This window comes from Lycium ferocissimum, chromosome 11 (assembly GCF_029784015.1).
Source record: "Lycium ferocissimum isolate CSIRO_LF1 chromosome 11, AGI_CSIRO_Lferr_CH_V1, whole genome shotgun sequence".
Taxonomy (NCBI): Eukaryota; Viridiplantae; Streptophyta; class Magnoliopsida; order Solanales; family Solanaceae; genus Lycium; species Lycium ferocissimum.
The window spans coordinates 23,605,182-23,632,961 of NC_081352.1; the positions used below are offsets into that span (position 1 = coordinate 23,605,182).

The following is a 27,780-nucleotide window of genomic DNA, read 5'->3' on the forward strand; positions in this document are numbered from 1 at the left end:
CTCGAGGGAGGAAGATTGAGGTTGGGAAAGATTAATTAACAAGAGTTTGCGGCTTTAAAACCATCTAATAACTTGAGCTAGAGATAGGAAAGTTACTTGAGATTATATTGATTGTGCTTAATATCATACTCTAAGGCTTGAGAAAGCTTAGAGTGAAATTCATTGATTTGGTCGAAAGACTTTTGATGAAATTTTAGAGATCATTATCTAATTAGCATAAACTCACTCATAGTTGTAAAATCGTAAAATACATTGGATCGTTACTTAAGAGTAATTTCTTTTGTATCCATATTTGTGGCCATTGATCATTTTACTTGCTTTCTAAGTTAGTTTTATCTTTGTTAGTTGTTAAAACAAAAATCAAATATTGAAAAAGTATTTGTTTTAGCGTAGTTGGTGATAATTCCTTACTTGTTTAAATCGCCTAGTATATTGTTCCCTGTGGGATCGACCCCGACTCATAGTTGGATAAATTATATTGCATACGACCGTGTACACTTTCTCACTTGAAGAGTGAATTTGGACGTTATCAGTGTGAAAAAAAGTGATAGTTGAGCTGTTTTTTTTATCAGTAACCTTTTTTTTTTTTTCTCAATAAACAATGACCATGGCAATGGATTGTGGAAAAAAAAAAGGATCACTTTTGGCTGAAATTAAAAGCACTATTAATACTAATAAAGTGAGCAAATCTTGCTAGCAAGGTGTTTGATGAAATGACTGAGACAAAATAGACTTCGATCAGCAACATAACAGGGATTTTTTTTTTTTTGTGTGTGTGTGGTGGGGGTGGGGTGGGGTGGGGGGGAGTGAAAAAATTTACTCCCACCGTCCAATTTAAGTGTCTTACTTTTCTTTTTGGTGTGTCCCAAAAAGAGTGTCTATTTCTGTATTTAATAAATTGGCAATTCAAACAAGTTTATAACCACAAGAATCAAAGAACATTTTAATACATTATACACATCTTTAATTTAGGACCATAAGATTCAAAAGTCTCTCTTTAATCCTTAAACTCCATGTCAAGTCAAACTAAGACACTTAAATTGGAACGGAGGGAGTAGTATAAAAAGGGCAGCCCGTCACTAAACTCACGCTATGCACGGATCCGAAGAACACTAGATCATAAGGGTCGATTGTACGTATATTCCTCTTCTGCAGAATGCAACATTTTCAAAAAATAAAATGACCTGTATATCATTAAATGATTGCATAAATAATATTTTTTGAGAAAGTTGAATGTTCTCTGTATGATTGCACTAGCATCCTTCTTTTGTGAAAATTTACCTGTTTACATTAGGATCCACAATAGTACTTCTCCTATCCTTTTTGCTTTTTAAATTATTGCAACTATGAAACTACATAAATAGTGTTAGCATTCGAAGAATTGAACAGAATAACAACAAAAACAACAACAACATATCCAGTGTAATCCACAAGTGGGTCTGGAGAGGGTAGAGCGTACGCGGATGATAAGTCATGGATTTTCGGCATTTTATGACTACTACTTATCTCTTTTTGAGTAGTCTTTTCAAGTGTTTGTTCGTGTTTTCGTGTGTTTTTGTGAGTTTTCAGGTTTTATGAGTCGAGGACAAAAGAGAGACAAAATGGAACAAAAAAGAGCAAAAGAACATAAAGATGCGGCGATTATGCGGCACTGCAAAGTGGAATTGCAGCCCCATCTTCTGCCCAGAAGAATGGAAGTTAGCTGAGAAAAGATTACCTAGTTGCAACGAGGATGCGACATCGCAACTTTGGAGTTGCGGTCGCATATTGGGAGCTCAAAACATCCAATGAGCCAAGCTACTTCCCTGAAGATACGACGCAGATGCGGCACCGCAAACTCAAGTTGCGGCCGCATCTGCAGAAGAGTTGTGAGGACTTGCTGAGCGTTCTGCGGTCGCATACCCTTGTTGCGACCGCAAACTTGGACCGCAACTGCGACATTTGTCCGAAATTTGACTTTTTGTCCTCCCTCTATAAATACTTGTACCTAATGCTCTGTGCACAACATTGAATATTCTCTACTTTTCAGTTCACATTGTCTTTTAGCTCTAAAGTGGAGCATTGAATACTATTAGAGTGGAAGCTTTTAAGGAAGATTCTCCTTCTTTTTGTCATCTTCTCCATTAATATTATTGTAAGCTCCATGAATATTCTTTTTGCTAGTGCTTTTTATTTAATGAGTATGAGTAGCTAAATCATTTAGCTAAGGTTGTGGAACCAAATGTGTTAGTTATGTGATTGGGTTTTTGAATTCAACTTCCATTTATGTGCATTGATGTGTTTCTATTTGCTCTTCATTCGTTAATGTCATTTAATGATGTACAACATTATTTGTGCCTAGGCATCTCTCCTTTGCTTGAGAAAGAAAGGGGAGGTTAGGAAAAGAGTAAATAGCAAGGATTTGAGCTTTATAAACCTCACCTAATAACTTGAGTTAGAGATGGGAGAGTTACTTGAAATAAAATGGATGTTTATATTTGCCACATTCTAAGGCTTGGGAAAGCTTAGTAATGATCTTTATCAATTTGGTTGAGAAACTTTTGGTAAACTTGCGTACCCCATATTTAATCACATCTACACATTTAAAGGAGTTGGATTGATACCCAATTGCATTACTTTCCATTGAAACCACAACCTTAGTGTCTTTAGTAATCGTTAATTCAAAACCAAGCATTCTCTCACTAATGATCATGACAAACATTAAGACCATATACCTTGTACATTCCCATCCCTCGAAATATGGACTATTAGTCAAGCGTTACACTTTAACGAGTTCATTTCTTCATTGTATTCTCTATGGGATTCGACCCCAACCTTGTTGGGTTCTATATTTGATAACGACCGCTTACTCCTATTTCAGAGGTGTAATTTGGGCGTATCAAACTTTGACGCCGTTGCCGGGGAATACGGTCTAGAAATTTACTAACTAGTGTAAAACTTGACTTTTAGTCTTTATTTCTCTTCTTATCTTCTTTTGTTGTTGGGTGTTATGCAGGAAATATGGACGAGAATGGTAATCCTATTCAGGATCCGCCATTGGAAACTCGACTTTCCACGTGACCAACACAATGTTACACCTGCTCAACACTAAGGGCCTATTCGGCGGTCTACCCAAAGATGACTCGAATAGGCACCTTAGGAACTTTCTTGGGGTGTGTTTTACCAATGTACATCCGGGCGACTCTAGTGAAGCAGTCAAGCTACAGCTCTTCCCGTACTGCAATGGGGGAAGCCACGGCTTGGTTAAATGATCTTCCGTCCCGGTCTATCACTACTTGGGAGGAATTGACCGAAGCATTCCTCAAAAAGTTCTTCCCTCCATCCCGGATGTTGCAACTCCGTGATGAAATCAACAACTTTCGTCAACTTCCTAATGAGGCTCTCCATGAAACTTGGATTCGTTTTAAAAAGAAGGTCAAAAGCTGTCCCAAGCATAAGTTGCCCGAGAGTGTGCTTCTACAAACATTTTATAGGTCTTTAGACTCAGTCAATAAATTCGTGGTGAATAACATCGCGGAAGGATCTATTATGGATAATTCTTATGCCACAGTTTGTGAATTACTGGATAAATTGACCGAGAGTAATGAGGCATGACATACTAAGGAGATCGAAGTAGGTAGAGAAAGTTTCTCAAAAAATGTGCTCACTCGTGAGATGATTAAGAAGGAGGAGGAGAGAGATGAGTCCATGGCAAAACTTGTCACCCAAATGGACCTTCTTACAAAATATGTCATGGGTGGTGGAAGTAAGGCGGTGAATGTGGTAGGATCTTGTGAAGGGGGTTCTCCGGACGAGCAATGCTTCCAAATGTGTGATGAAGAGGCAAGTTATATCAACAATCAAAGGAAGGGTTCCTGGCCAAACTACCAAGGTCCTAATCAAAGATCTTGGTGGCAAGGTTAAGGGAATCAATGTTGGAACAAGGATTAACGTAACTCTAGTTGGAGAGATAATCACGACAACAACCATGGGGGAGGTTAAGAGCATCCTTTCCAAAACTGTCAAGTGGAAGTGTCAAATCGGGAGATTAAGAGCATCCTTTCCAAAACTGTCAATGCCAATAGGACCGATTAGTCAAGGAAGTTAGATGATGCTCTATGGGCCTACCGGACGGCATACAAGACACCAATTGGCATGTCCCCTTATCAATTGGTGTTTGGTAAAGCTTGTCATTTTCCAGTGGAACTTGAACATAAAGTGATGTGGGCTTTGAAAAAGCTGAACCTTGAATGGGGCGAAGCTTCGTAACTAAGGATGGATCAATTGAATGAGCTGGATAAATTTTGATTTCGAGCCTATGTGAGCTCCTCCATCTATAAGGCCAGCATGAAGCATTTCCATGACAAAAAGATCTTGCAGCGAGAGTTTAGCCTAGGGAATCGGGTGTTGCTGTTTAACTCAAGGCTCCAGTTGTTTCCGGGTAAATTGAAGTCCAAATAGTCTGGGCCCTTTGAGGTAGCACAAGTGTCCCCGCATGGAGCTATAGACCTCATTGCCCCGGATGGAGAATATTTCAAAGTGAATTGTCAAAGGGTAAAACACTACCTCAATTTGCCTAATGAAGCAAAAACACTTGAGGTCATCTACCTCAATAACTCTTGAAAGGGGTAAAACCATCGTGCCGCGACGTTAACTCAGGCGCTTCTTGGGAGGCAACCCAAGTCTTTGGTTTAATGTTTGCTTAAGTGTGTAGGATGCAAGGATGCAGGGATAAATGTTAGGTGAACTCGTGGAAAGAATTGGAAGAGAACTTGAGAAAATTAAAGATAGGGGTGAATTTGCGGCCTTGATGAGGTACCGCAAATTATGTTGTGAGGAAAGTTTGTGGCCGCAAAATTCACCCCCCAAAATGGCAGTGGCTAAGGAAAAAAGAGGAAGTTTGCGAGCCATTTGCGGCACCGCAAAACGTTTTTGCGACCGCAACATGGTTCAACCCACTCCGCTAGTGACACGTCAGGTAGGTGGATTTTGCGGTGGGAATGCGAGGTCGCAAACTTGATATGCGACCGCATTCTCCCTGCAAACTCCAAAGGTATAAAAGGTTCATGTAAAGTCTTCTTCCTCATTTTTCTAAAACGAAACGCCTGACCTCTCATCTCCCTTATTTGAAATTTCGAGCATACACCTCTCAAAACAGACCCAATCCCCTCCCCCTCTTTTGTTGTGGTACATCTGTTGGCTTGTAATCATCAATTTCCCACTTGACTATCTCAGCTATTGATTTATAAGGTATGTTAATGGCTCTTGTACTAACTCTTTCAAATCTTGCAATCTAAGCTTGGTACTAGCCTATAATTATAACTCTAGTGTGATGCATGAAATGCGATTCTCACTTGTTTTAATCGATTTATCTTTGTTTTGTGGGATGTGAAATTTTTTATGCGTGAGATTTGTTAGATTAGGGGTAGGGGATTGCTTTTTGGTAGTTTATCATGTTGGTATTGCTTAGCGTGATTTGGGGGATGGGGGGATTGACCTAAAAATGCTTGAAAATTGGAGAACATGGCGAGGGACTGATTTTTGGGGACGACGGTAGATTTGCAACCTCAAACTGAGTTTGCAGGGTCGCATATCTATCACATTTATGTCCACTTCTGGCAGTGCCCTTGCCAAAAGGCAGCGTTTTGCGACCAAGATGTGGCACCGCATCTTGTATTTTGCATTTGCAGCTTCTCAGTTGCAAAGATCGCAAATTCAAGATGCGGTCGTATCTTGGCTATTCTTCATATAAAAGTTTGCTTTCTCTGCATCATTGCTAGTTTAATGCTTTCTTAAAACCATAAAAACATTAGAAAGATTTTTTTTTCCATTTGTTTTGATTATAGGACCTAAAATTTGTTGATTGTAGAGGATCACTGGTCATAAGAGCTTGGCACAAAAGACCCCAGCCAGCCTTTCTGGGAAGAAAAGGACGAGGCCCGCTCTGGGTGCTAGGCTATCTACCATACCTTCCATACCTCAGCTAGCTCCCACAACCCAGGGCATCCTAGCCACCACCGATGATGTGATCCGACAAAGGTTTGAGGCCCAAATAAAAAGAGAAGAGTCTCCGCTGGGATATTGAAGGGGTGAAGGAGCGTTATGACATCAAACGCTCCTTCAATATTGAGAAGTGCATCAGTCCGTGCTTAGTGCTAATCAAGCTTCCTGCAATTATGAGCAACTGCACTAGAGAAACTGGATGATTTTCACCCAAGAGCCTGGGAAGTGTGTTCCCCAGATTGACAAAGAATTCTATGCCAGTTTGGATGTCACCATGGGCAAAAAGAAGAAAGTTGTCGGGAGCTTCACTGTGAGGGGAGAGGTTGTGCCCTTGTTCCATGATGGGATCAATTTAGATACTTAGCCACAAAATCTGCTACGTTCTTCTTCATGCCATTCCACCAATAAATCTCCTTAAGATCATGATACATCTTTGTGAAACCTGGGTGAATCGAATACCTAGAATTGTGGGTTTCAGACATAATCCGATCTCTGAGCCCATCTATGTCTGGAATGCATAGTCTGCCTCTGTACCTCAAAGTACCATCATCTCCCCCTTGTTCAAAGGCCGTAATCTTGTGTTTGTGAATTCCCTCCTTTAGCTATAATAGGTAGGGATCACTAAACTGTTTTTCCTTCACTTCTGCTACTAAAGAGGATTCAGCCCTATTCTAAACAACAACGCCACCATCTTCGGAGTATAGAAGTCGAACTCCTAGGCTTGTAAGTTGTGGACTTCCTTTGTCATAGTTCACTTGTCTGCCTCAACATGAGCTGAGCTCCCTATAGAACGCCGACTGAGAGCATCGGCTACAACATTTGCTTTCCCCGGATGATAGAGGATATCAACATTAAAATCCTTAAGCAATTTGAGCCATCTTCTCTATCTAAGATTCAACTCTCGTTGCTTGAAAATATATTGTAGACTCTTGTGATCTGTGAAAATATCAATATTCATTCCATACAAATAATGGCGCCAGATCTTTAGCGCGAATACCACGGCTGCTAACTCAAGGTCATAAGTTGGATAATTCTTCTCGTGGGGCTTAAGCTGTCTGGATGCATAAGCTATAACCTTGCCATGCTGCATTAAAACACATCCAAGACCAACTCCTGAGGCATCACAATACACCACGAAACCTTCGGTTCCCTCCGGAAGTGCCAAGACTGGAGCTGAAGCACTAAGACTAGAGCTGAAGTCAACCTCTTCTTCAACTCCTCAAAACTTTTCTCGCAAGAGTCTGACCACCGAAATCTCTGACCTCTTCCGAGCCGGGCCTAGTCAAAAGAGACGAGATAGAGGAAAATTCCCCTACAAAAATGCCCGTAATAGCCCGATAGACCCAAGAAACTTTATATTGGATACCGAGGTGGGTCTAGGCCACCTCATCGCCTATTTTCTGAAAGTACACTTTCACACCTTCGCCTGAGATGACATGGCCCAAAAACACTACTGATTTCAACCAGAATTCACACTTAGAAAATTTCGCATATAACTTGCGATCCCGCAATTTCTGTAATACGATTATGACATGTTCTGCATGATCAGTTTCGCTACGGGAATAAATCAGGATATCATCAATAAACACAATAACGAACAAATCAAGATAAGGCTTGAAGACCCTGTTCATAAGGTCCATGAAATCTACTGGTGCATTCGTCAAACCAAACGACATTACCAAAAATTCAAAATGATGTCAACTTCCTTAACCTTCAACTGATGGTATCCTGATCTGAGGTCAATCTTGGAATAGCACTAGACACCCTAAAGTTGATCGAATAAATCATCTATTCTGGGAAGAGGGTATTTGTTCTTGATAGTGACTTTATTCAACTGATGATAGTCAATACATATACGCAGAGACCCATCCTTCTTTCGAACAAACAAGACTGTGCGCCCCAAGGTGAGACACTTGGCCTTATAAATCTCTTATCTAGAACATCTTTCAATTGGGCTTTTAACTCCTTCAACTCTGCGGGAGCCATTCTATAAGACGGAATAGATATTGGCTTAGTGTCGGAAAGTAAATCAATTCCAAAGTCAATCTCCCTATCAGGAGGGATTCCGGGAAGATCCTTAGGGAACACTTCTGGGAACTCATTTACAATTGGTACGGACTGGAGAGTGGGGTTCTAGACATCTGCATCCTTAGCTCGAACTAGATGGTAGATATAGCCTTTAGAGATCATCTTTTTGGCTTTAAGATAGGAAATAAACCTACCCTTAGGTGCTACTGCATCACTCTTCCATTCTAAGACTGGTTCACCGGGAAGTTCAAAACTTACTATCTTGGTCCTACAACCCACTGTGGAATAACAAGACTCTAACCGTCCAATTTAAGTGTCTTACTTTTCTTTTTGGTTTGTCCCAAAAAGAATGTCTCTTTCTGTATTTAATAAATTGGCAATTCAAACAAATTTATAATCACAAGAATCAAAGGACATTTTAATACATTATACATATCTTTAATTTAGGACCATAAGATTCAAAAGTCTCTCTTTAATCCTTAAACTCCATGTCAAGTCAAACTAAGACACTTAAATTGGAACAGAGGGAGTAGTATAAAAAGGGCAGCCTAGTCACTAAACTCGCGCTATGCACGGATCCTAAAAACACTGGACCACAAGGGTCTATTGTACGTATATTCCTCCCCTGCAGAATGCAACATTTTCAAAAAATAAAATGACCTGTATATCATTATATGATTGCATAAATAATCTTTTTTTGAGAAAGTTGAATGTTCTCCATATGATTTCACTAGCAACCTTCTTTTGTGAAAATTTACCTGTTTACATTAGGATCCACAATAATACTTCTCCTATCCTTTTTGCTTTTTAAATTATTGCAACTATGAAACTACATATCTGAACCTAAAGAAAGTGAGGATATTCAACTGACGATAGTCAATACACACACGCAGAGACCCATCCTTCTTTCGGACAAACATGACCGGTGCGCCCTAAGGTGAGAAACTTGGCCTTATAAATCTCTTATCTAGAAGATCTTTCAACTGGGCTTTTAACTCCTCCAACTCTGCGGGAGACATTCTATAAGGTGGAATAGATATCGGCTTAGTATCGAGAAGTAGATCAATTTCAAAGTCAATCTCCCTATCAGGAGGGATTCTGGGAAGATCCTTAGGGAACACTTCTGGGAACTCATTTACAATTGGTATGGACTGAAGAGTGGGGGTCTGGACATTTGCATCCTTAGCTCAAACTAGATGGTAGATATACCCTTTAGAGATCATCTTTCTGGCTTTAAGATAGAAAATAAACCTACCCTTAGGTGCTACTGCATCACCCTTCCACTCTAAGAGTGGTTCACCAGGAAGTTCAAAACTTAGTATCTTGGTCCTACAACCCACTGTGGCATAACAAGACTCTAACCAATCCATGACCATGATTACATCAAAATCTACCATCTCCAATTCTACTAAGTCTGCTATAGTAAGGCAATGATACACTTTAATTGGACAGCCCCTATAGATACGTCTAGCTATAACTGACTCCCCAACTACATTTTCCCTTATCTTTTTGTCAATTTGATGCCCTTTATGGTTCTTTTATGATCTTAAGTTATCATTAATTGTTTTGCATCAGAAAAAAACTCTTTCCCTTTACTCTTTTGGATTTATATGGTAGGCAATGCAAATATAACCATTCTAAATTCAAGAATCCAACAAACATTGCACAATTATTCGCAATATTTAGAGGAAGAGAAAAAGGGATCAAGAACCTAGAATTTTCCAAGTTGCTAAGAACATGCATAACATATTCATTAAGCAAAAGGCTCCAATTGTTAGTCATTACAGATGAAAATTAGCTCCAGGAACTAGTTTTTAAAATAAGATAGATTCAACAAAGTGAATAGACAGAATGCAAAAAATAGACAACGAAATGAGAAAAGCGAAAGGATTATTATTCAACCTTAGGGCTATTTTAGTCAATTCGTTGTTTTATCCTGGGATAAGTTATCCCGAGATTATTATTCCACCCTCCGGTAGGTATAAGTTATCCCAGTACTATTTTTAATACTGGGATAACTTGTCCCAAAAGGATATGGTGGAACTAAATTTTTATCCCATCACTATTGTTGCTTATCCATCATACCGTAAATCATCCACGTTCAGATGCCAAAGCTTCCAAAAGTCCCCCAAAACTGCTCAGTTCTCCTCCAAATGGTTGTGTTACACCTATTCAAAAAAACATAGCAACATAAGCCCGGATACAATGACTTTATTCTCTAGAAAACAAGTAAAATACTGAGATTTAGAGAAAAAGCGACACGAAACATAGATATTTGTGCCAAATATAAGTATACCTTTATTTTCACACCAACAATATAATCTCCCAATCAAACTAACCACATAGCTGGCATATTACCAAGATTTATGGGCTTATCTGGAGATCCACTGTATATTACAGACATCATTAAGTATTTATGATCATCAAGCCCACATATTTCTCTTTCTGTCTGTGTCTCCAAAGCAATGGTGAAATCTAGAATTTCTCTAAGGGTGTTCTCAATTTAATATATAATATTGGGCCACAATATAAAAGCTTTTGCCTATTTTCATATTCGTCACGTCGAACCGTCAGTTTAAATACTAGTTTGATGGGTTCAGTCAGTCTAATGATATCCTTAACATAATGTGGTATTATTCGCTCTGTATCAAGCTACCTCATGGTTTTTTCCAAAAGTCCTCACCCTATCAAGAATATTCATACCGGGGATCTAAAAGCTTCACCATTAAGATCTAACATTCCAATGCCATTATATTTTCAAGTTACATTCTTTTAGACCCTTCAAACCTTAATTCATTCATTAAAGTTTTGTGTGCCATATATTGAATATTTATAGGTACATTTGCTTGTGAGAACTTGGCATCATTTGTGATAGGAGTAACCTTGGTGACTTATTTCAATAGAGTGATGCATTATGATGTAGCTGATGCAGCAACTCAAGTTACAAATTATTCAGGAACCAGTTATATTCTTACTGTCGTTGTGGCCATATGTTTCACATTTTTGAAACGGCTTTCAAAAACATCCCTGCATTTTTAACTTGGAAGAGTGAGTGGCAAAATATGTTGTAGAAATTAACGAAAAGAGAAAGTCGGCAGAGAAAATCATGTTAAATCAAAATTCAATTGGAAGAAATTAAATGCCATGATTTTACAACAACCGAAATATAATAAAATTTCTTCCAAGAGACCCTTCAAATTTGAATTTAAAGAAGTGCTTGCTCCAAGGATTATATTTATTCAATTTGTGCTATAGCTGCAACTTGCAACTTTAACGTTAAATATAATTAAATTTACAGTTGCAATTTTACGCTTTGTTTCATGCTTGCTTTCACTTCCTTTTTATCACTTCACTTTAGTTTCATTCTATTACTCCCTTCCTCGGCTTGACAAAATAGATTTCCTAGGAGCTGCTAGTAATGTCTGAACTTAAAACCAAAAAAGTAGTAATGTATTAATGCAAAAAGCACTTACACTGTTACATCTCGGAGTTTTGAGTTGTTGCATTATGAGTAGACTAACGTAAGCCTAAAGTGGACATAAATTCCTTATGAGATTTAGGAGAGTATTTGATAACTTTAAGTGCGTACCATAAGGTTTTGAATTCATATGAATCGGTGGAATTAAGTTCGTCAAGGGAAGTAGAATGTAAGCCATATTGAGTTATACTTTGTTTGGTAACGACTTGGGGGAGAAGCTATAGGGTCTCTTAGATGGTTAACGAAGTGTTACGCAAGTGCCAAGAAAGTTCCATAAGGATTGGGAGTCAAACGAATCGAAAGGAGCAACTTATCAGAAGATGGCACTTTGACGGACCATTTGACGGATTGTATAACATTTGACGACTCGTCAAATGGTGGATCACCACCGTATAGCGGTCACAATGAGCCATGTTGGGCTGGACACTTTGACGGTGCACTTTGAAGGACCGTAGGAATTTTGACGATCCGTCAAAGTGGGCGCAGGATTGCTCGACGGGTTTTTAAGTCACGCTTTATATATTTCATTTCTTTTCATTTTGTCACATTATTTCCCCAAATCAGACCCTTGGGCTCTTCAAAACACTCTCTCTAATTCTAGGAACCCATCCAAGCCAAATCCAAAGGAATCAAGAAGCTCAAGTGCTAAGAAGCTTGCTAAGGTTTGTGGAACTCAAGTTTTCCTTTGGTGTTGATGTTGGAGACTTCACCTTGGTGGAGTAAGTTGATCCAAAACTTGTTTTGAGTGATTAAAGCAAGATCTTATATCTTTTACATATGGTTAACGTTGTTTGATTGTTATACCATGTGGTTAAAGGAAGAAAAGTATGAATAGAGTTCAAGCATGAACTTAAAGATGTTATGAGCTATAGGTTAACTTGAATTGTGATTCTTGGCATGCTATGAGTATAATTTTGATGTGGATTATATTAAGGATGTTGAGTAAGTATTATATGTAAGCATATATGGTGTTGTGTTGTAGCTATTGTTATGAATGATCTTGAAAAGGAGTTTAGGGGATTGAATGCTGCTTAACTTGAGTAGAGTCTCTTGATTATGGTATTGTTAATAATGTCATTGTTGTTGGGAGTTATTTTGGAATTTGGTAAAAGTAGATGGAATAGGGGAAATGCTGCCCAATATTCGCTAGCTTACGAATTATACTAGTTTGAACTTAAGGGTGTCTTGGAAGCGTAACCTTGGTATGAACCCTCTTGAATATAGATTCCTCGGGCTTTGGAAGTGAGCGTTAAATAGTTAAGAAGACATAAAGGTATCTAAGGCTAACCCTTTTTTTTTAAGGCATGATCCCATTGTCATATACCTTCACATGAATTCAATAATGTCTTTCATGATGACTTCGTTCCTAGAATCACTAAAGCTCTTAGTTCCTTATATTCTAGTGACACCATTGGTTTCATCCTATGATATTTGATCCTCTAAGGAAAGATATAAATAAAATGATGATGATGATGATGATGATGTTAATGATACTTATGTACTCCTATGTATATATATATACTTATGTATTGCTATTGAATAAGACTGAACTTATATGGCCGAGTATGATATTTATTGCGCGCACACCACTATAGTGGGGTACGGATAACACTGAGTCTTGGTAGGGCCAAGTATGTATAACACCGAGCCTTGTCATAGTAGGGTATGTATGGCACTGAACCTCTATGGTCGAGTATGGTACTACTATATATGTATGTGTATGTAATGGAAGGTCTTCGTTAAAGAAAGGGTAAGTAAATATGATGAACGTCGCTAGAGGTATAAATGGCCCTCCTATCTCATGGTTCTTCTATCAAGTGTTATCTTTCATATCCGTGTTATGTCATTGTTTATGCCTTACATAAGCAGTACATTATTCGTACTGATGTCCCTTTTGTTTGTGGATGATGTGTTATGCCCGCAGGTGGACAGGGAGATAGACTTGACTCTTAGGCTGCTTATCCAGAGACTTCTTAGAGGAGCTCCACTTGATTCGGAGCTGCTGCTGTCGGTACTATTCTTTTGTGTATATATGGGCATGACGGGGCCCTGTCCCGTCTATATGATATTTCATACTCTTCTTAGAGACTCATCGACTGTCATGGATAGTTAGATGTCTATTAGCCTTGCCAGCTCATATTTTTGTACATCATTTTGTTAGCCTCATTAGCTTGTGTATATGTATGTGGGCATAATTGTTGATAATGATATAAAAGTGCCTTAGCCCGTTGGAAATGGTATTAATGATGCATAGAAATTTATGAGTTGGTCATGTGGCTCACCTAGATATAATTATGGAAGCATGATGAGAGGTGCCCGGTGGGTTAGCTCTGGATGCCCGTCATGGCCCTCTAATTGTGTCGTGAAAAAAGTGGTATCAGAGTAGTTCCTTCCTAGGGTATGTTTACGAGCTGTGTCTAGTAGAGTCTTATTTATGGGTGTGTTGCGCGCATACAAATAGGAGGCTGCGGGCATTTTTATGAATGAATGACCTTCTTTCTTTATAGATCGTGCGATAGAGCCATGATATGAGGATTTATCTTTCCTTAACTATGTGTTATGTATTTCAGAGATGCCTGTAAAGAGAAGCTACAGCAGCCCAAAAGGGCAAGACAGTTATAGAGGAGGGTGAGTCCCAGAATGAGGTTCCATCTCGGTCCTCTCATTCATTGCCTATTTCAGAGGAGCATGAGGGAGTCTCAGCCCCAGCTCCGACACCTCCACTTCCTCTACCAGAGGTTTCAGGCCAAGAGATGAAAGAGGCTATTCATTTGTTGACTCAGTTGGTTGCCACTCAGGCCCAGCGACAGGGTATGTATAGTGATAGGGCTATGAGTGTTAGAGCCTATGACTTTATTAGCCTAAACTCTCCGAAATTCTTCAGATCAAAGCCGGATGAGGACCCTCAAAGCTTTATTGATGGAATGTTGAAGACACTTTGGTTAATGCATGCTTCTGACATTGAATCGGTAAAGCTAGCTTCATATAGACTGCGGGATGTAGCGATTCACTGGTATACAGTTTGGTTGTCTTCTAGGGGAGTCATGCACCTCCCCCGGTATAGCAAGAATATGTCTATGCTTTCCTTCGACACTACTTGCCCCCAGAATTTCGGCGGGCTAGAGTTGATAAGTTCTTGAATCTTAGGCAAGGAAGTATGAGTGCCTTAAAGTATAGTCTCTGCTTCAATTCTTTGGCTAGATATGCTCCGGCCATGGTAGCGGATATGGGTGATCGGGTGCATCGATTTGTGAGTGGTTTAGGGCCACATTTGATGGATAAGTGCTTGACTGCATCACTTCAGGACAATATGGACATTTCTTACATTCAAGCCCATGCCCAGAATTTGGAGGAAGGCCAACAACGGCAAAGAAGTGAGCGGGAGCATGATAGAGGGTATAGCAAGAGGGCTAGATCTTCGGGTCCAACTAGTGAGTTCAGAGGAGGGCAAAGACATCATTTTTCTAGGCATTCAGGCCATTCCATAACTAGTATGCCTCTACGGTTTACAGGCCAGAGATTTGATAGATCTACTCACTCCAGGCCGGGTCAGAGTTTTAAAGCTTCAGGTTCTCATTACAGAGGCGACTCGGGCCAGGCAAGGCCACCCATGCCACGATGTTCTCAGTGCGGGAAGTTACATTGGGGCCAGTGTCGATTAGGCTCCGATGATTGCTATACATGTGGTCGGCCAGGCCATATCATGCGTAATTGCCCCTCGAGAGGTACTAGAGGAATAGTTCAGGCTACAGGGTCAGCAGCGAGGTCTTCGTCGTCTATACACCCTCCGAGGCAAAGTTCACAGACACCAGTTAGCCGTGGTAGAGGTAGAGGAGGAGCTCACAGTTCTAGTAGTCCTCAGTACCGTATTTATACATTGGCTGGGTAACAGGATCTTGAGTCCTCCCCTGATGTTGTCACAGGTATATTATCGGTATTTTCTCATAATGTTTATGCATCGATTGATCCAGGCTCCACATTATCATATGTTACTCCATATATTGTTGGTCGATTTGGGGTTAAACTGGAGTCAATCAAACCTTTTGAGGAATCGACACCCGTTGGTGATCCAGTAATAGTTAGCCGAGTGGATAGAAATTGTGTGATTGTGATTTGCGATCATCATACTATGGCTGATTTACATGAGTTGAAAATGGTGGATTTTGATGTTATCATGGGCATGGATTGGTTGGCTTCTTACTATGCCAATGTGGATTGTAGAACAAAAATGGTTCTCTTCAAGTTTTCGGGAGAACTAGTTTTGGAATGAAGGGAAATACAGCGTCTCCGAGAGGTAGTTTTATTTCCTATCTCAAGGCAAGAAGGATGATTGCGAAAGGTTGTATTTATCATCTAGTTCGGGTTAAAGATATAGAAGCTGAATCACCGACTGTTCAGTCTGTCCCCGTAGTGAATGAGTTTTCGGATGTATTCCCAGATGGGCTTCTAGGCCTTCCTCCAGAGTGAGAGGTTGATTTTGCTATTGATTTAATACCGGATACTAAATCCATATCTATTTCTCCTTATAGAATGGCTCCCGCAGAATTGAAAGAGTTGAAAGAGCAATTGAAGGACTTACTTAAAAAGGGCTTTATTAGGCCTAGTTCTTCCTCGTGGGGAGCACCCGTGTTGTTAGTAAGGAAGAAAGATGGCTCCTTACGAATGTGTATTGATTACAGACAACTGAATAAGGTGACGATCAAGAATAAATATCCGCTCCCAAGGATTGATGATTTATTTGATCAATTGCAGGGTGCCAAGTGGTTTTCAAAAATAGATTTGAGATCCGGGTATCATCAGGTGAGAGTTAGGGAGGAAGATATTCCTAAGACGGCCTTCAGGATGAGATATGGTCATTTCGAGTTCCGGATAATGTCATTTGGGCTAACTAATGCACCGGTAGTATTTATGAATTTGATGAACAATATGTTCAGGCCTTTCTTAGATTCATTTGTGATTGTGTTCATTGACGATATCCTAGTATATTCTCGGTCCGAGGTAGAACATGTGAATTATTTACGTACCATCCTTAGAGTACTCCAAACCCGGGAGCTATTTGCAAAATTTTCAAAGTGTGAATTCTAGTTGAATTCGGTGACCTTTTTGGCATGTCATTTCAGCCGATGGTATTCGAGTGGATACACAGAAGATTGAGGCAGTGAAGACTTGGCCAAGGCCTACAACACCTATGGAGGTTCGTAGTTTTCTGGGCTTAATATGTTATTACAGAAGATTTGTAGATGGCTTTTCTTCTATTTCTGCACCCATAACTAAGCTAACTCAGAAATCAGCTAAATTTCAATGGACGGATGCTTGTGAGTGCAGTTTTCAGGAATTGAAGGATAGATTAACTTCTTCCCCAGTCCTGACACTTCCAGAAGGATCAGAAGGCTATATTTTTTATTGTGACGCTTCAGGCATTGGGTTAGGATGTGTGTTGATGCAGCATGGTAAGGTGATTGCCTATGCTTCGAGACAATTACGGAAACATGAGAAAAATTATCCAACCCGTGATCTTGAGTTAGCTGCGGTGATCCATGCATTGAAGATGTGGAGACATTATTTGTATGGTGTCCATGTTGATATTTATACGGATCACAAGAGCCTTCAATATATTTTCAAACAAAAAGAGTTAAATTTACGGCAAAGGCAGTGGTTGGAGTTGCTGAAGGATTATGATGTTAACATCTTATATCATCTCGGGAAAGGCGAACATTGTGGCTGATGCTCTTAGCCGTAGATCCATAGGTAGTTTATGTGATGTTCAACTAGAAAAAACAGAATTAGCTCGTGAGCTCCAGCAGTTAGCTAGCCTAGGAGTTCAAATAATAGACTCGGGCAATATGGGAGCTACCATCTAAAATTAAGTCGTTTCATCATTAGTAGTCGAAATGAAAGAGCGCCAGTATAAGGATCCCATACTAGTTCGTTAGAGAAATATACTTCCTTAGAAGGAAAAGTCATCCTTTGAGATTTCTGGAGACGGAGTTCTCCGATGTAGAGGCAGGTTGTGTGTTCCCGATGTTGCAGGATTACGTCATCAGATTTCGAAAGAAGCTCATTGTTCTCGTTATTCTGTTCATCCCGGAGCAATGAAAATGTACCATGATATTAAATCCATTAATTGGTTGAATGGAATGAAGAAAGATATAGCGAAATTCGTGGCTCAATGTCCTAACTATCAACAAGTCAAGATTGAACATCAAAAGCCCGGCGGATTATTGCAAGCTATGGAAATTCCAACTTGAAAATGGGAGGTGATTAATATGGATTTCATCGTGGGCTTACCTCATTCTCAACATAAGTATGATTCTATATGGGTAATTGTGGATTGACTTACGAAGTCAGCTCATTTCTTACCAGTCAGAACCATATATGTAGCGGAAGATTATGCAAAGCTTTATGTCAAACAAATAGTACGACTCCATGGTGTTCCAGTATCAATTATTTCCGATAGAGGGACACAGTTCACAGCCAATTTCTGGAAGTCTTTCTAAGAAGGTTTGGGGACTCATGTGAGTCTTAGTACAAAGATTTCATCCACGGTGATGGGCAAGCCGAGCGTACCATCTGTACTCTTAAGGATATGCTACGGCGTACGTGTATTGATTTTGGAGGTAGTTGGGATGATCACTTACCTCTTATTGAATTTTCTTATAACAATAGTTATCATTCTAGCATCCAAATGGCCCCGTATGAGGCTTTATATGGGCCAAAGTGCAAATCGCCAATTGGGTGGTTCGAAGTGGGAGAAACTAAACTAATAGGGCCAGACTTGATCCAGAAAGCTATAGAGAAGGTCAAGCTTATACAGGATCGATTATTTATAGCTCAGAGTCATCAGAAATCCTATGCAGATAATCGTCGACGAGATTTAGAGTTCCAAGTGAAAGATTGGGTATTCTTGAAGGTGTCGCCAATGAAGGGCGTCATGAGATTTGGCATAAAGGGCAAGCTTAGTCCGCGGTATATTGGGCCTTATGAGATTGTTCGCAAGGTAGGTCAAGTGGCTTATAAATTAGATCTACCTTCATATTTGGAGTCAGTCCATCCGATTTTCCATGTATCAATACTTCGTAAGTGCATTGGAGACCCTTCCAGGATTGTACCTGTAGAAGAAGTTCCCATTGCCATTCTAGATCAGCAAGTACGGAGACTCAGAACCAAAGATGTAGCTTCAGTCAAATTCTTATGGAGAAACAATAATAGAGAGGAAATGACTTGGGAAGCTGAGTAAGACATGAATTTCAGGTACCCACATTTATTTCCACCTCCAGAGGAGACTCCAGAGGAGATGCCATTGTCCTCAGGTATGTAATGCTTTCTTTTGATGTTTTCTTAGTCGTGTGTGGCCATGGTTGTTGTTGTTGTATTGTAGCCCTATGAGACGATATATATTTTGGGTTGCTGTGATAGGATGGTAGTTCCATATTACAGGGGAACTCTAGCGAAATTTTTGTAGAATCCCTACGAATCTAACATTCGAGGACGAATGTTCCTAAGGGAGGAAGAATGTTACATCTCGAAGTTTCGGGTTGTTGCATTATGAGTAGACTAACGTAAGCCTAAAGTGGACATAAATTCCTTATGAGATTGAGGAGATTATTTGATAACTTTAAGCGCGTACCATAAGGTTTTGAAGTCATATGAATCGGTGGAATTAAGTTCGCCAAGGGAAGTAGAATATAAGCTATGTTTGGGATGATTTTGCGACAATTGAGTTATAATTTGCTTGATAACAACTTGGGGAGAAGCTATAGGGTCTCTTATATGGTTAATGAAGTGTTACCCAAGTGCCAAGAAGGTTCCATAAGGATTGGTAGTCAAACGAATCAAAAGGAGCAACTTATCGGAAGATGGCACTTTGACGGACCGTATAACCTTTGACGGCCCATCAAATGGTGAAACACCACAGTATAACAGTCACAGTGAGCCATGTTGGGCTGGAAGCTTTGACGGTGCACTTTGAAGGACCATAGGAATTTTGACGGTCCGTCAAAGTGGGCACAGGATTGCCCGACAGGCTTTTAAGTTATGCTTTATATATTTCATTTCTTTTCATTTTGTCACATTATTTCCCCAAATCAGACCCTTGGGCTCTCCAAAACCCTCTCTCTAAGTCTATGAACCCATCCAAGCCAAATCCAAGGGAATCAAGAAGCTCAAGTGCTAAAAAGCTTGCTAGGGTTTGTGGAACTCAAGTTTTCCTTTGGTGTTGATGTTGGAGACTTCACCTTGGTGGAGTAAGTTGATCCAAAACTTGTTTTGAGTGATTAAGGTAATATCTTACATCTTTTACATATGGTTAAGGTTGTTTGATTGTTATACCATGTGGTTGAAGGAAGAAAAGTGAGAATAGAGTTCAAGCATGAACTTAAAGATGTTGTGAGCTATAGGTTAACATGAATTGTGATTCTTGGCATGCTATGAGTATAATTTTGATGTGGATGATATTAAGGATGTTGAGGAAGTATTGTATTTAAGTATATATAGTGTTGTGTTATAGCTATTGTTATGAATGATCTTGAAAAGGAGTTTTGGGGATTGAATGATGCTTAACTTGAGTAGAGTCTCTTGATTATGGTATTATTAATAATGTCATTGTTGTTGGGAGTTTTTTTGGAATTTGGTAGAAGTAGATCGAATAGGGGAAATGCTGCCCAATTTTCGCTAGCTTACGAATTATACTAGTTTGAACTTAAGGGTGTCTTTGAAGCCTAACCTTGGTATGAACTCTCTTGAATGTAGATTCTCGGGCTTCGGAGGTGAACGTTAAATAGTTAAGAAGACATAAAGGTATGTAAGGCTAACCCTTCTTTCTTAAGGCATGATCCCATTGTCGTATACCTTCACGTGAATTCCATAATGTCTTTCATAATGACTTCATTCCTAGAATCACTAAAGCTCATAGTTCTTGATATTCTTATGACACTGTTGGTTCCATCTTATGATGGTTGATCCTCTAAGGAAAGATATAACGAAAATGATGATGTTGATGATGATGATGATTTTGATGATACGTATGTACTCCTACGTATAAATATACTTATGTATGGCTATTGAATAACACAGAGCTTATATGACCGGGTATGATATTTATTGCGCGCGTACCACTACAGTTGGGTACGGATAACACTGAGCCTTGGTAGGGCCAGGTATGTATAACACCAAGCCTTGACATGGTGGGGTATGTGTGGCACTGAACCTCTATGGTCGAGTATGGTACTACTATATATGTATGTGTATGTAATGGAAGGTCTTCGTTAGAGAAAGGGTAACTAAATATGATGAACGTCGCTAGAGGTATAAATGGCCCTCGTATCTCATGGCTCTTCTATCAAATGTTATCTTTCATATCCTTGTTATGTTATTATTTATGCCTTACATACTCGGTACATTATTCGTATTGACGTCCCTTTTGTTTGTGGACGCTGTGTCATGCCTGCAGGTAGAAAGGGAGATAGACTTGATTCTTAGGTTGCTTATCCAGAGACTTCTTAGCGGAGCTCCACTTGATTCGGAGCTGCAGCTGTCGGTACTATTCTTTTGTGTATATATGGGCATGGCGGGGCCCTGTCCCATCTATATGACATTTCATACTCTTCTTAGAGGCTCGTAGAAAGTCATGGATAGTTAGATGTCTATTAGCTTTGTCGGCTCATATTTTTGTACATCATTTTGTTAGCCTCGTCGACTTGTGTATATGTATATAGGAATAGTTGTTGATGATGATATAAAAGTGCCTAAGCCCATTGGAAGTGGTATTAATGATGCATAGAAATTTGTGAGTTGGCGCGTGGCTCACCTTGATATAATTATGGAAGCATGATGAGAGGTGCCTGGTGGGTTAGCTCTGGGTGCCCGTCATGACCCTCCGGTTGGGTCGTGACATACACGTATGAAGTAGCATTCCAAGATGGAATTGTCTCATTGAGCTTATTTCTTCTTAGAAATCTAGAAACAACACATTGGATCATGACGCTTAATACCAAGACAGAAAAGGAAAAAATGTTATAAAAATCAATGTTTCAACATCACAGTGCTCAAATATTCATTCTAAAGAAATGGATACTGAAAGCATCACACAATGACCAGCATTATGTTAAATAGTGAAAGCTCGTCATAGCCATGTAAGCAGTCATGAATGCTAGGGCTTTTATATCTAAAAGCTGCAAAGAGTCTGGTTGCGCAATTCTGTTACTTCACTATTTTCTTTTTTCTCGCCGATGAATGATTGGAGGCATAAATTTTAATTCTTAACTCTTGGATTCGTAAACGGGCCGGTCGGATAGTGATGAGTTGTGAGTTTTGATGACTGACATATGAATCAGGGACCAGGTCCTTGATCAGGTCCCCTGGGCACTTTATGACTGTGACAAATTAAAGTCGCGGCCTTTGTTCGACTTACGAGCAAGAGGGACGGACGGACCATGCAATGTCTCTATCTATGTCACATGCTTCTCACATGCTCCTCACTCGGCCCCCCATATAAACAACATATTGGCATTTGTTTGACTTAGCAACTCAAAACATATTATTCTCATTGTTGAAAAGAGTAGTCACCATTGCCTTCTCAGAGCTCTCAAAATCAAGACTAAATAACTCTAAGGACTAGATCCCAATACTGAAGATGTCTTAAGTCCTAGGTTATTTTAGTCTTTATCTTTTAGTCTAAATATTGTAAACATACACTTCTTTTAAGAAGGGTTTTTGTAGGTGTTTGGTTTATTAAGCTTTTTATGTTGACATGTAACTATAGTTAGTTATGGTGAGTTGAAGTTCAGCTAGAGGTAGCTGAATTAGTTTGGTTCTTGACTAGAGTTAGTCAAATAAGTGCTTGCAATAGAGGTATTGTAAGGGGAGGGATTAGTAGGCTACTTCCTTAGTTGCAAAAGGCTTGTAATCTAAAAGACGTTGCTCAGTTAGTGAAGTTGGAAATCCTACCAGGGTAGGTCATGGTTTTTAATCCTTTGAGCAAGGATTTTTCCACGTAAACATCGTATCTTGTTTACTTTCTGTTTTAACTTGAGAGAACAGATAAGGTACCTGGTCCCTTATTTGTTCTGATGGACGCTTAGTTTCTATCAATTGGTATCAGAGCGGGTTCTTTCTAAAAGGGTAACACCTAGAAAGGATCTATCATTATGACTGCTCCACCAAACTTTAAGGAAGGACAGTCAACCACGAGGCCTCAAAGATTTAATGGAAAGTACTATGGATGGTGGAAAACTAGAATACAAGACTATTTGATGGCTGAAGATTCTAAGCTCTGGGACATCATTCTTGATGGTCCTTTTGTTCCTACAAAGACTGATGCTGAATCTGAAAAGCTAGAGGAAAAACCTAGGAAAAAATATACCGAAGCTGACAGAAAAGCCATTGAAAATGGGTTTAAGGCAAAGAAGATTTTAATGTGCGGTATTGGACCAGATGAATACAATCGTGTTTCATCTTATGAAACTACCAAGGAAATATGGGAAGCCCTCCTGACAGCTCATGAAAGAACCTCTCAAGTCAAGTAGTCCAAAATAGACATACTCACCACTGCCTATGAACTATTTAGAATGAAGGACGATGAGTCAATGCAGGATATGCACACTCGTTTCACCTCCATTATCAATGAGCTTCACTCTCTTGGCGAAGTCATTCCAATCAACAAGCGAGTTCGAAAAAGACTTGGTATTCTGCTAGGATCTTGAGAAATTAAAGTTAATGCTATAACAGAAGCCAAAGATCTGGAGAAAATGACCATTGATGACTTGATTGGAAATCTCAAAACTTATGAGGTAAAGAAGAAGAAAGAGCTTGAGAGACGGGAACCCTTTATGGATCTCTTATCTCTTTAAAACTACATTGAAAATTTTGTCTCTCTTCTCTCTCTATTTTGGTTGATCACAGTTATTTGAATGGAAACAAGTTACGTGGAATAATTCCTGAACCATTCAAAAATCTGAAGAATCTAGTGAATCTGTGAGTAGTTTCATGACTTCCACTGCAATTCTTTCATTATATTCTACATCATTTCCGGTGGCCATTAGAAACTTATTTATCTGTTTTTAAAGTCTTTCATTACCATTGATATGGATGAAGCTAAGTATTTTCTTGAATTACTGTGATGGTTATGATGTTTTATCTGACAGTTCCCTCTGTGATAACTCATTGGAAGGACCCATTCCACTTTTCTTTGGTCAGATGAAGTCTTTAAAAAGCATGTATGTCATTGCCATACCTTTTTGTATCAGCTTAAGACTCAACTCGCTTAGATGTCAGACAATTGTCTGCAGTTCTACTGCATTTTTACATGTCAACTAATGCAGAGTTAACATGGAACCAGCATTTTAAAATTGCAGCTTTAATTCACTCAAACTTCTATATTGGAATTGTAGTTAATCATTAAAATCTAACTGTAGTTGCCACTACAGAGATCTGTGCAAAAACTTCTTCGACCAAATAATTCCTCCAGAATTGGGTTCTCTCCCATCTTTGGAAAATTTGTAAGTCTAAAGCTGTATTTTATATTGTCCTTTCTATTCTAAAATAGAGTTAGTATTATCTACTGTCTGGAGTTCATAATTATTTTCTCTTCTTCTTGCCATAATTTCTTATCAGGAAAAATTGCAGACGAGCTGGGAAATATTAAGAGCCTCACTAGATTGTAAAAGCCTTGATAAAATCCATCTACTTTATCTCACTTTTCATTTGGTTTAGTGCAAACTTGAATCCCCATCTATTTGCCTTCACAGTTAGGTACATGGTGGATAATCAACTCTCGGGTGTACTCCCGGTCAAGCTTGGAGATCTTGTGAATCTAGAGGAGCTGTAAGTGTATTTTTGTTGGTTATTCTTAAGATAAAAATTATCTTTTTCTGGTTGAGTACAATTTCTTGATTAAGTTCGCGGACTTACATGCAGAGATGATTACCTGTTGGATTATACCAGTTTAGAAATGTAGCTAACCACTTACATTTTAGACTGACCTTTAGTGGATTCTTGTGCATGTACTTATCTACGTACAATGGGATAAAGTTGTTCTCCTTCTGTCTATGCCCTGGTCCTAGAGAGCATTCACAACACAGCTGTCTATCGAAGTACATATACATACATATATACATACATATATATGTATATATGTGTGTATATATGTGTATATATATGTGTATATATGTATATGTATCTAATGCAAAACAATTCTACTCACTTCTTTTATTTATTCTTTTAACCTAACTGTAATTATGGGGATGCAGAAGCTGCTAAATTTTAACCGCATCGTACTGGATAGAGTTTCATTCAAGGTTAACAAAGAACACGAAGATACCTATTATTATGTCGTAAATGATTCCAGGCACTTGCAGAACAATGAATTTATTGGTGCCTTGCCGCCGAGCTTCAAGAGTTTAAAGAAACGGACGTACTTGTAAGTATTTAATCTCTTATCTTTAATTCTCATTAGCATAGAATTGAAACAAGAAAGAGGAGGGTGGAAGAGAGAGAGAGAGAGAGAGAGAGAGAGAGAGAGAGTATATAGATCTTCAGATTGGACTTTTATATCAATTGATTAATCTTCTTTCTCTGTAGGGATGTGCGAGGGAACAAGCTCAATGAAACAATTCCGGATATTTTCGAACAGTGGCAAGATCTGCATGTCTTGTAAAACTCACTAACTGTACACTTTTATACGATCTATGCATGTTTTTATCAAGACTGTTGATTTTTTTTCCTCATGTTGAGAAGGAATCTGATGGGGAATAATTTTTCTGCGCCTTTGCCTGGCCAAATATCAAAGCTGAAGAGTCTAACGGAACTGTAAAATCCTATAGCTTTTTTGATGTACGCAACTCTTCCAAACTTTGAATTATTACGGATTTTATAATATCTGCTTTCAGATATATCAGTGACTTAGTTGGAAAAAGCTACTCATTTCCAGATTTATCTGGAATGGAATTTTTGAGAATTTTGTGAGTCCCCTGGCATCCAAGCTTTCATGTTATTGGAGTAATAGTTTTCTTTTGCTCTTCTCCTAAAACCCAATTCTATTTTCTGGTTTATTGTTTATCTAGGACATTGAGGAATTGCTCAATAGATGCCAACATCCCTATTTGGATATGGAAGCTATTTCGCCTACAGTATCTGTAAGACAGCTTCTGCAGTAAATATCTACATATTCTTTTACTTTACAAAGAAAAAGGCATGTACTTATTTGATAAGGGAAAGTCGATGCTAGGGGTGTCAAATGAGCGGGTTGGGCGGGTCAAAATGGAGTGAGCTAATAACTAGGTCCAAAAGTTACTTGGACTGAAGTGGGTTAAAAAACGGGTCATAACCCAACCCGCTCAATTGTTACTAAGTCTTAATTTTTTTGTTTTTAATTTTAAGTACGTAATGAAACTATTTTCTTTCCATATTATGGCTATATCAAACAAAAAAAAAATTGACAAATATTTTGATCTATACCAGCCCAACTTTTTGATGGGCTAAAATGGGTTGTGCTGGTATGAACCGAGCTAATGAATGGGCTTGTCAACCTGGGCGGGTTGGCAGGTCATATTTTCATGGGCTAATTTTCCGCCTCTACATACAGTATATAAGAAAATAGTTAGGCACACCCCTTAAGAAAACTACTCATTCCTAGAAAGTAAGATGTATTTTTACTAACTTACCCTTAATAAATAACTTGAAACAGATGTAGCTCTTTAGTAGTTTCTTGGGTATGTAAAACTCCCTTTATTTAAAAGAGGGTAAATGGGAATAACATCATTAATGCCTTCTTGATTATGTGAAACACCACTTATTTTTTAACAAAATGAAAATGTAAAAACACCACTTATTTTGAAATGGATGGAGTACATGTTTTCTGAACAAATATATATAGTAATTCTACTTCTTCTTTTTCTCCTGATGTAGGGACTTGAGTGTCAATAGTTTGTTTGGTGCAATTCCAGAAGCTGTTAACCCTCGTTGAATTATATGTAAGTGACCTTACTTCTCTAACTAATCATTAGATATAAAATGTGATCTTACTTTTGTAATAAAATGTGGAAGCATTGATTTTTATCACACTTCTTTCCTGTTTGTGTCTTGGTATCAAGAGTCATGATCCAATGCATTCTTGCAGATTTCTAAGAAGAAATAAGCTCAACAAGACAATTCCATCTTGGATGAATGCTACTTCATACGTGTAAGTGCTTTTTGCATTTCGAAGACTTTTTTGGTTTTAAGTTTAGACATTACTAGCAGCTCCTAGGAAATCTATTTTGTCAAGCTGAGAAAGGAATAACAGAATGAAACTAAAGTGAAGTGATAAAAAGGAAGTAAAAGCAAGCGCGAAATAAAGGGAAAAATTGCAACTGTAACTTTAATTATATTTAACGGTAAAGTTGCAAGTTGCAGTTACAAAGACAAATTGAAGAAATATAATCCTTGAAGCAAGCACTCCTTTAAATTCAAATTTGAAGGGTCTCTTGGAAGAAATTATGTTATATTTCGATTATTGTAAAATCGTGGCATTTAATTTTTTCCAATTGAAGTTTGATTTAACATGATTTTCTCTGCCGACTTTCTCTTTTCATTAATTTCTACAACATATTTTGCCACTCACTTTTCCAAGTTAAAATCGCAGGGATGTTTCTGAAACCGTTTCAAAAATGTGAACATAAGCCTCGGAAAGAAGATAAACCGTGACTTGTAAAACAACTTTTAACGAATTTCATTTACTCCAAACTTTTAAAACAACTTTTACCTTTACAAAACAATATTATCCTCATATGTAAAAGGAACTAATTTTATCCAGCTATTATAAATCCAAAGTTAAATGTCGTATATGTAAGGAGAATATATTCAATTCTTTTCAAAGGTGATATGCAACATGACAGACTTTTGCAGGAAATAAACACCAAACAAACAGTTCATGCAAATACTCACACATTGGAATTCGAAGGTCAACCTTATAGTGCGGATCCTTAATACTAGGGTGTCTAACACCTTCCCTAGGGGATCACCAGAACCCTTACCTAGAACTTTGGATTAAGAAAGATTTTTCACGGCGTATGAATAAACCCTTCAAAACTAATTTTCCTAATTTCCTAAAAATTAGGTGGCGACTCTTTTAAAACAAAGTCCGAAAAAGCACCAACGATTTCGAAGTAGCTTTTTCGAGTGCTAACCCCTCCCGTGAAAATGCGAACTGTCACAGATGGAGACTCCGCTGGGGACTTAAAGGTTCTAACCATAAGAATTCCAATATAATGTGGGTATATTTGCTTCAATTATTTATGTGTTTAATTTCCCGTAATTAT

The 27,780-nt window shown here is 38.7% G+C and overlaps 1 protein-coding gene across 1 annotated transcript; it reads left to right on the forward strand.

Annotated features, from left to right (window-relative positions):
- The first annotated feature begins 22,632 nt into the window (after positions 1-22,632).
- Positions 22,633-26,658, forward strand: LOC132038140 (probable LRR receptor-like serine/threonine-protein kinase At1g53420). Its single transcript, XM_059428862.1, has 13 exons — positions 22,633-23,006; positions 23,387-23,458; positions 23,629-23,700; positions 23,899-23,982; positions 24,030-24,143; positions 24,236-24,307; positions 24,831-24,902; positions 25,064-25,135; positions 25,220-25,291; positions 25,372-25,443; positions 25,546-25,617; positions 26,390-26,454; positions 26,601-26,658. Exons 1-12 carry the CDS (start codon positions 22,633-22,635, stop codon positions 26,445-26,447), a joined length of 1,206 nt encoding a protein of 401 aa, XP_059284845.1. The 3' UTR covers positions 26,448-26,454; positions 26,601-26,658.
- Positions 26,659-27,780: the final 1,122 nt, after the last annotated feature.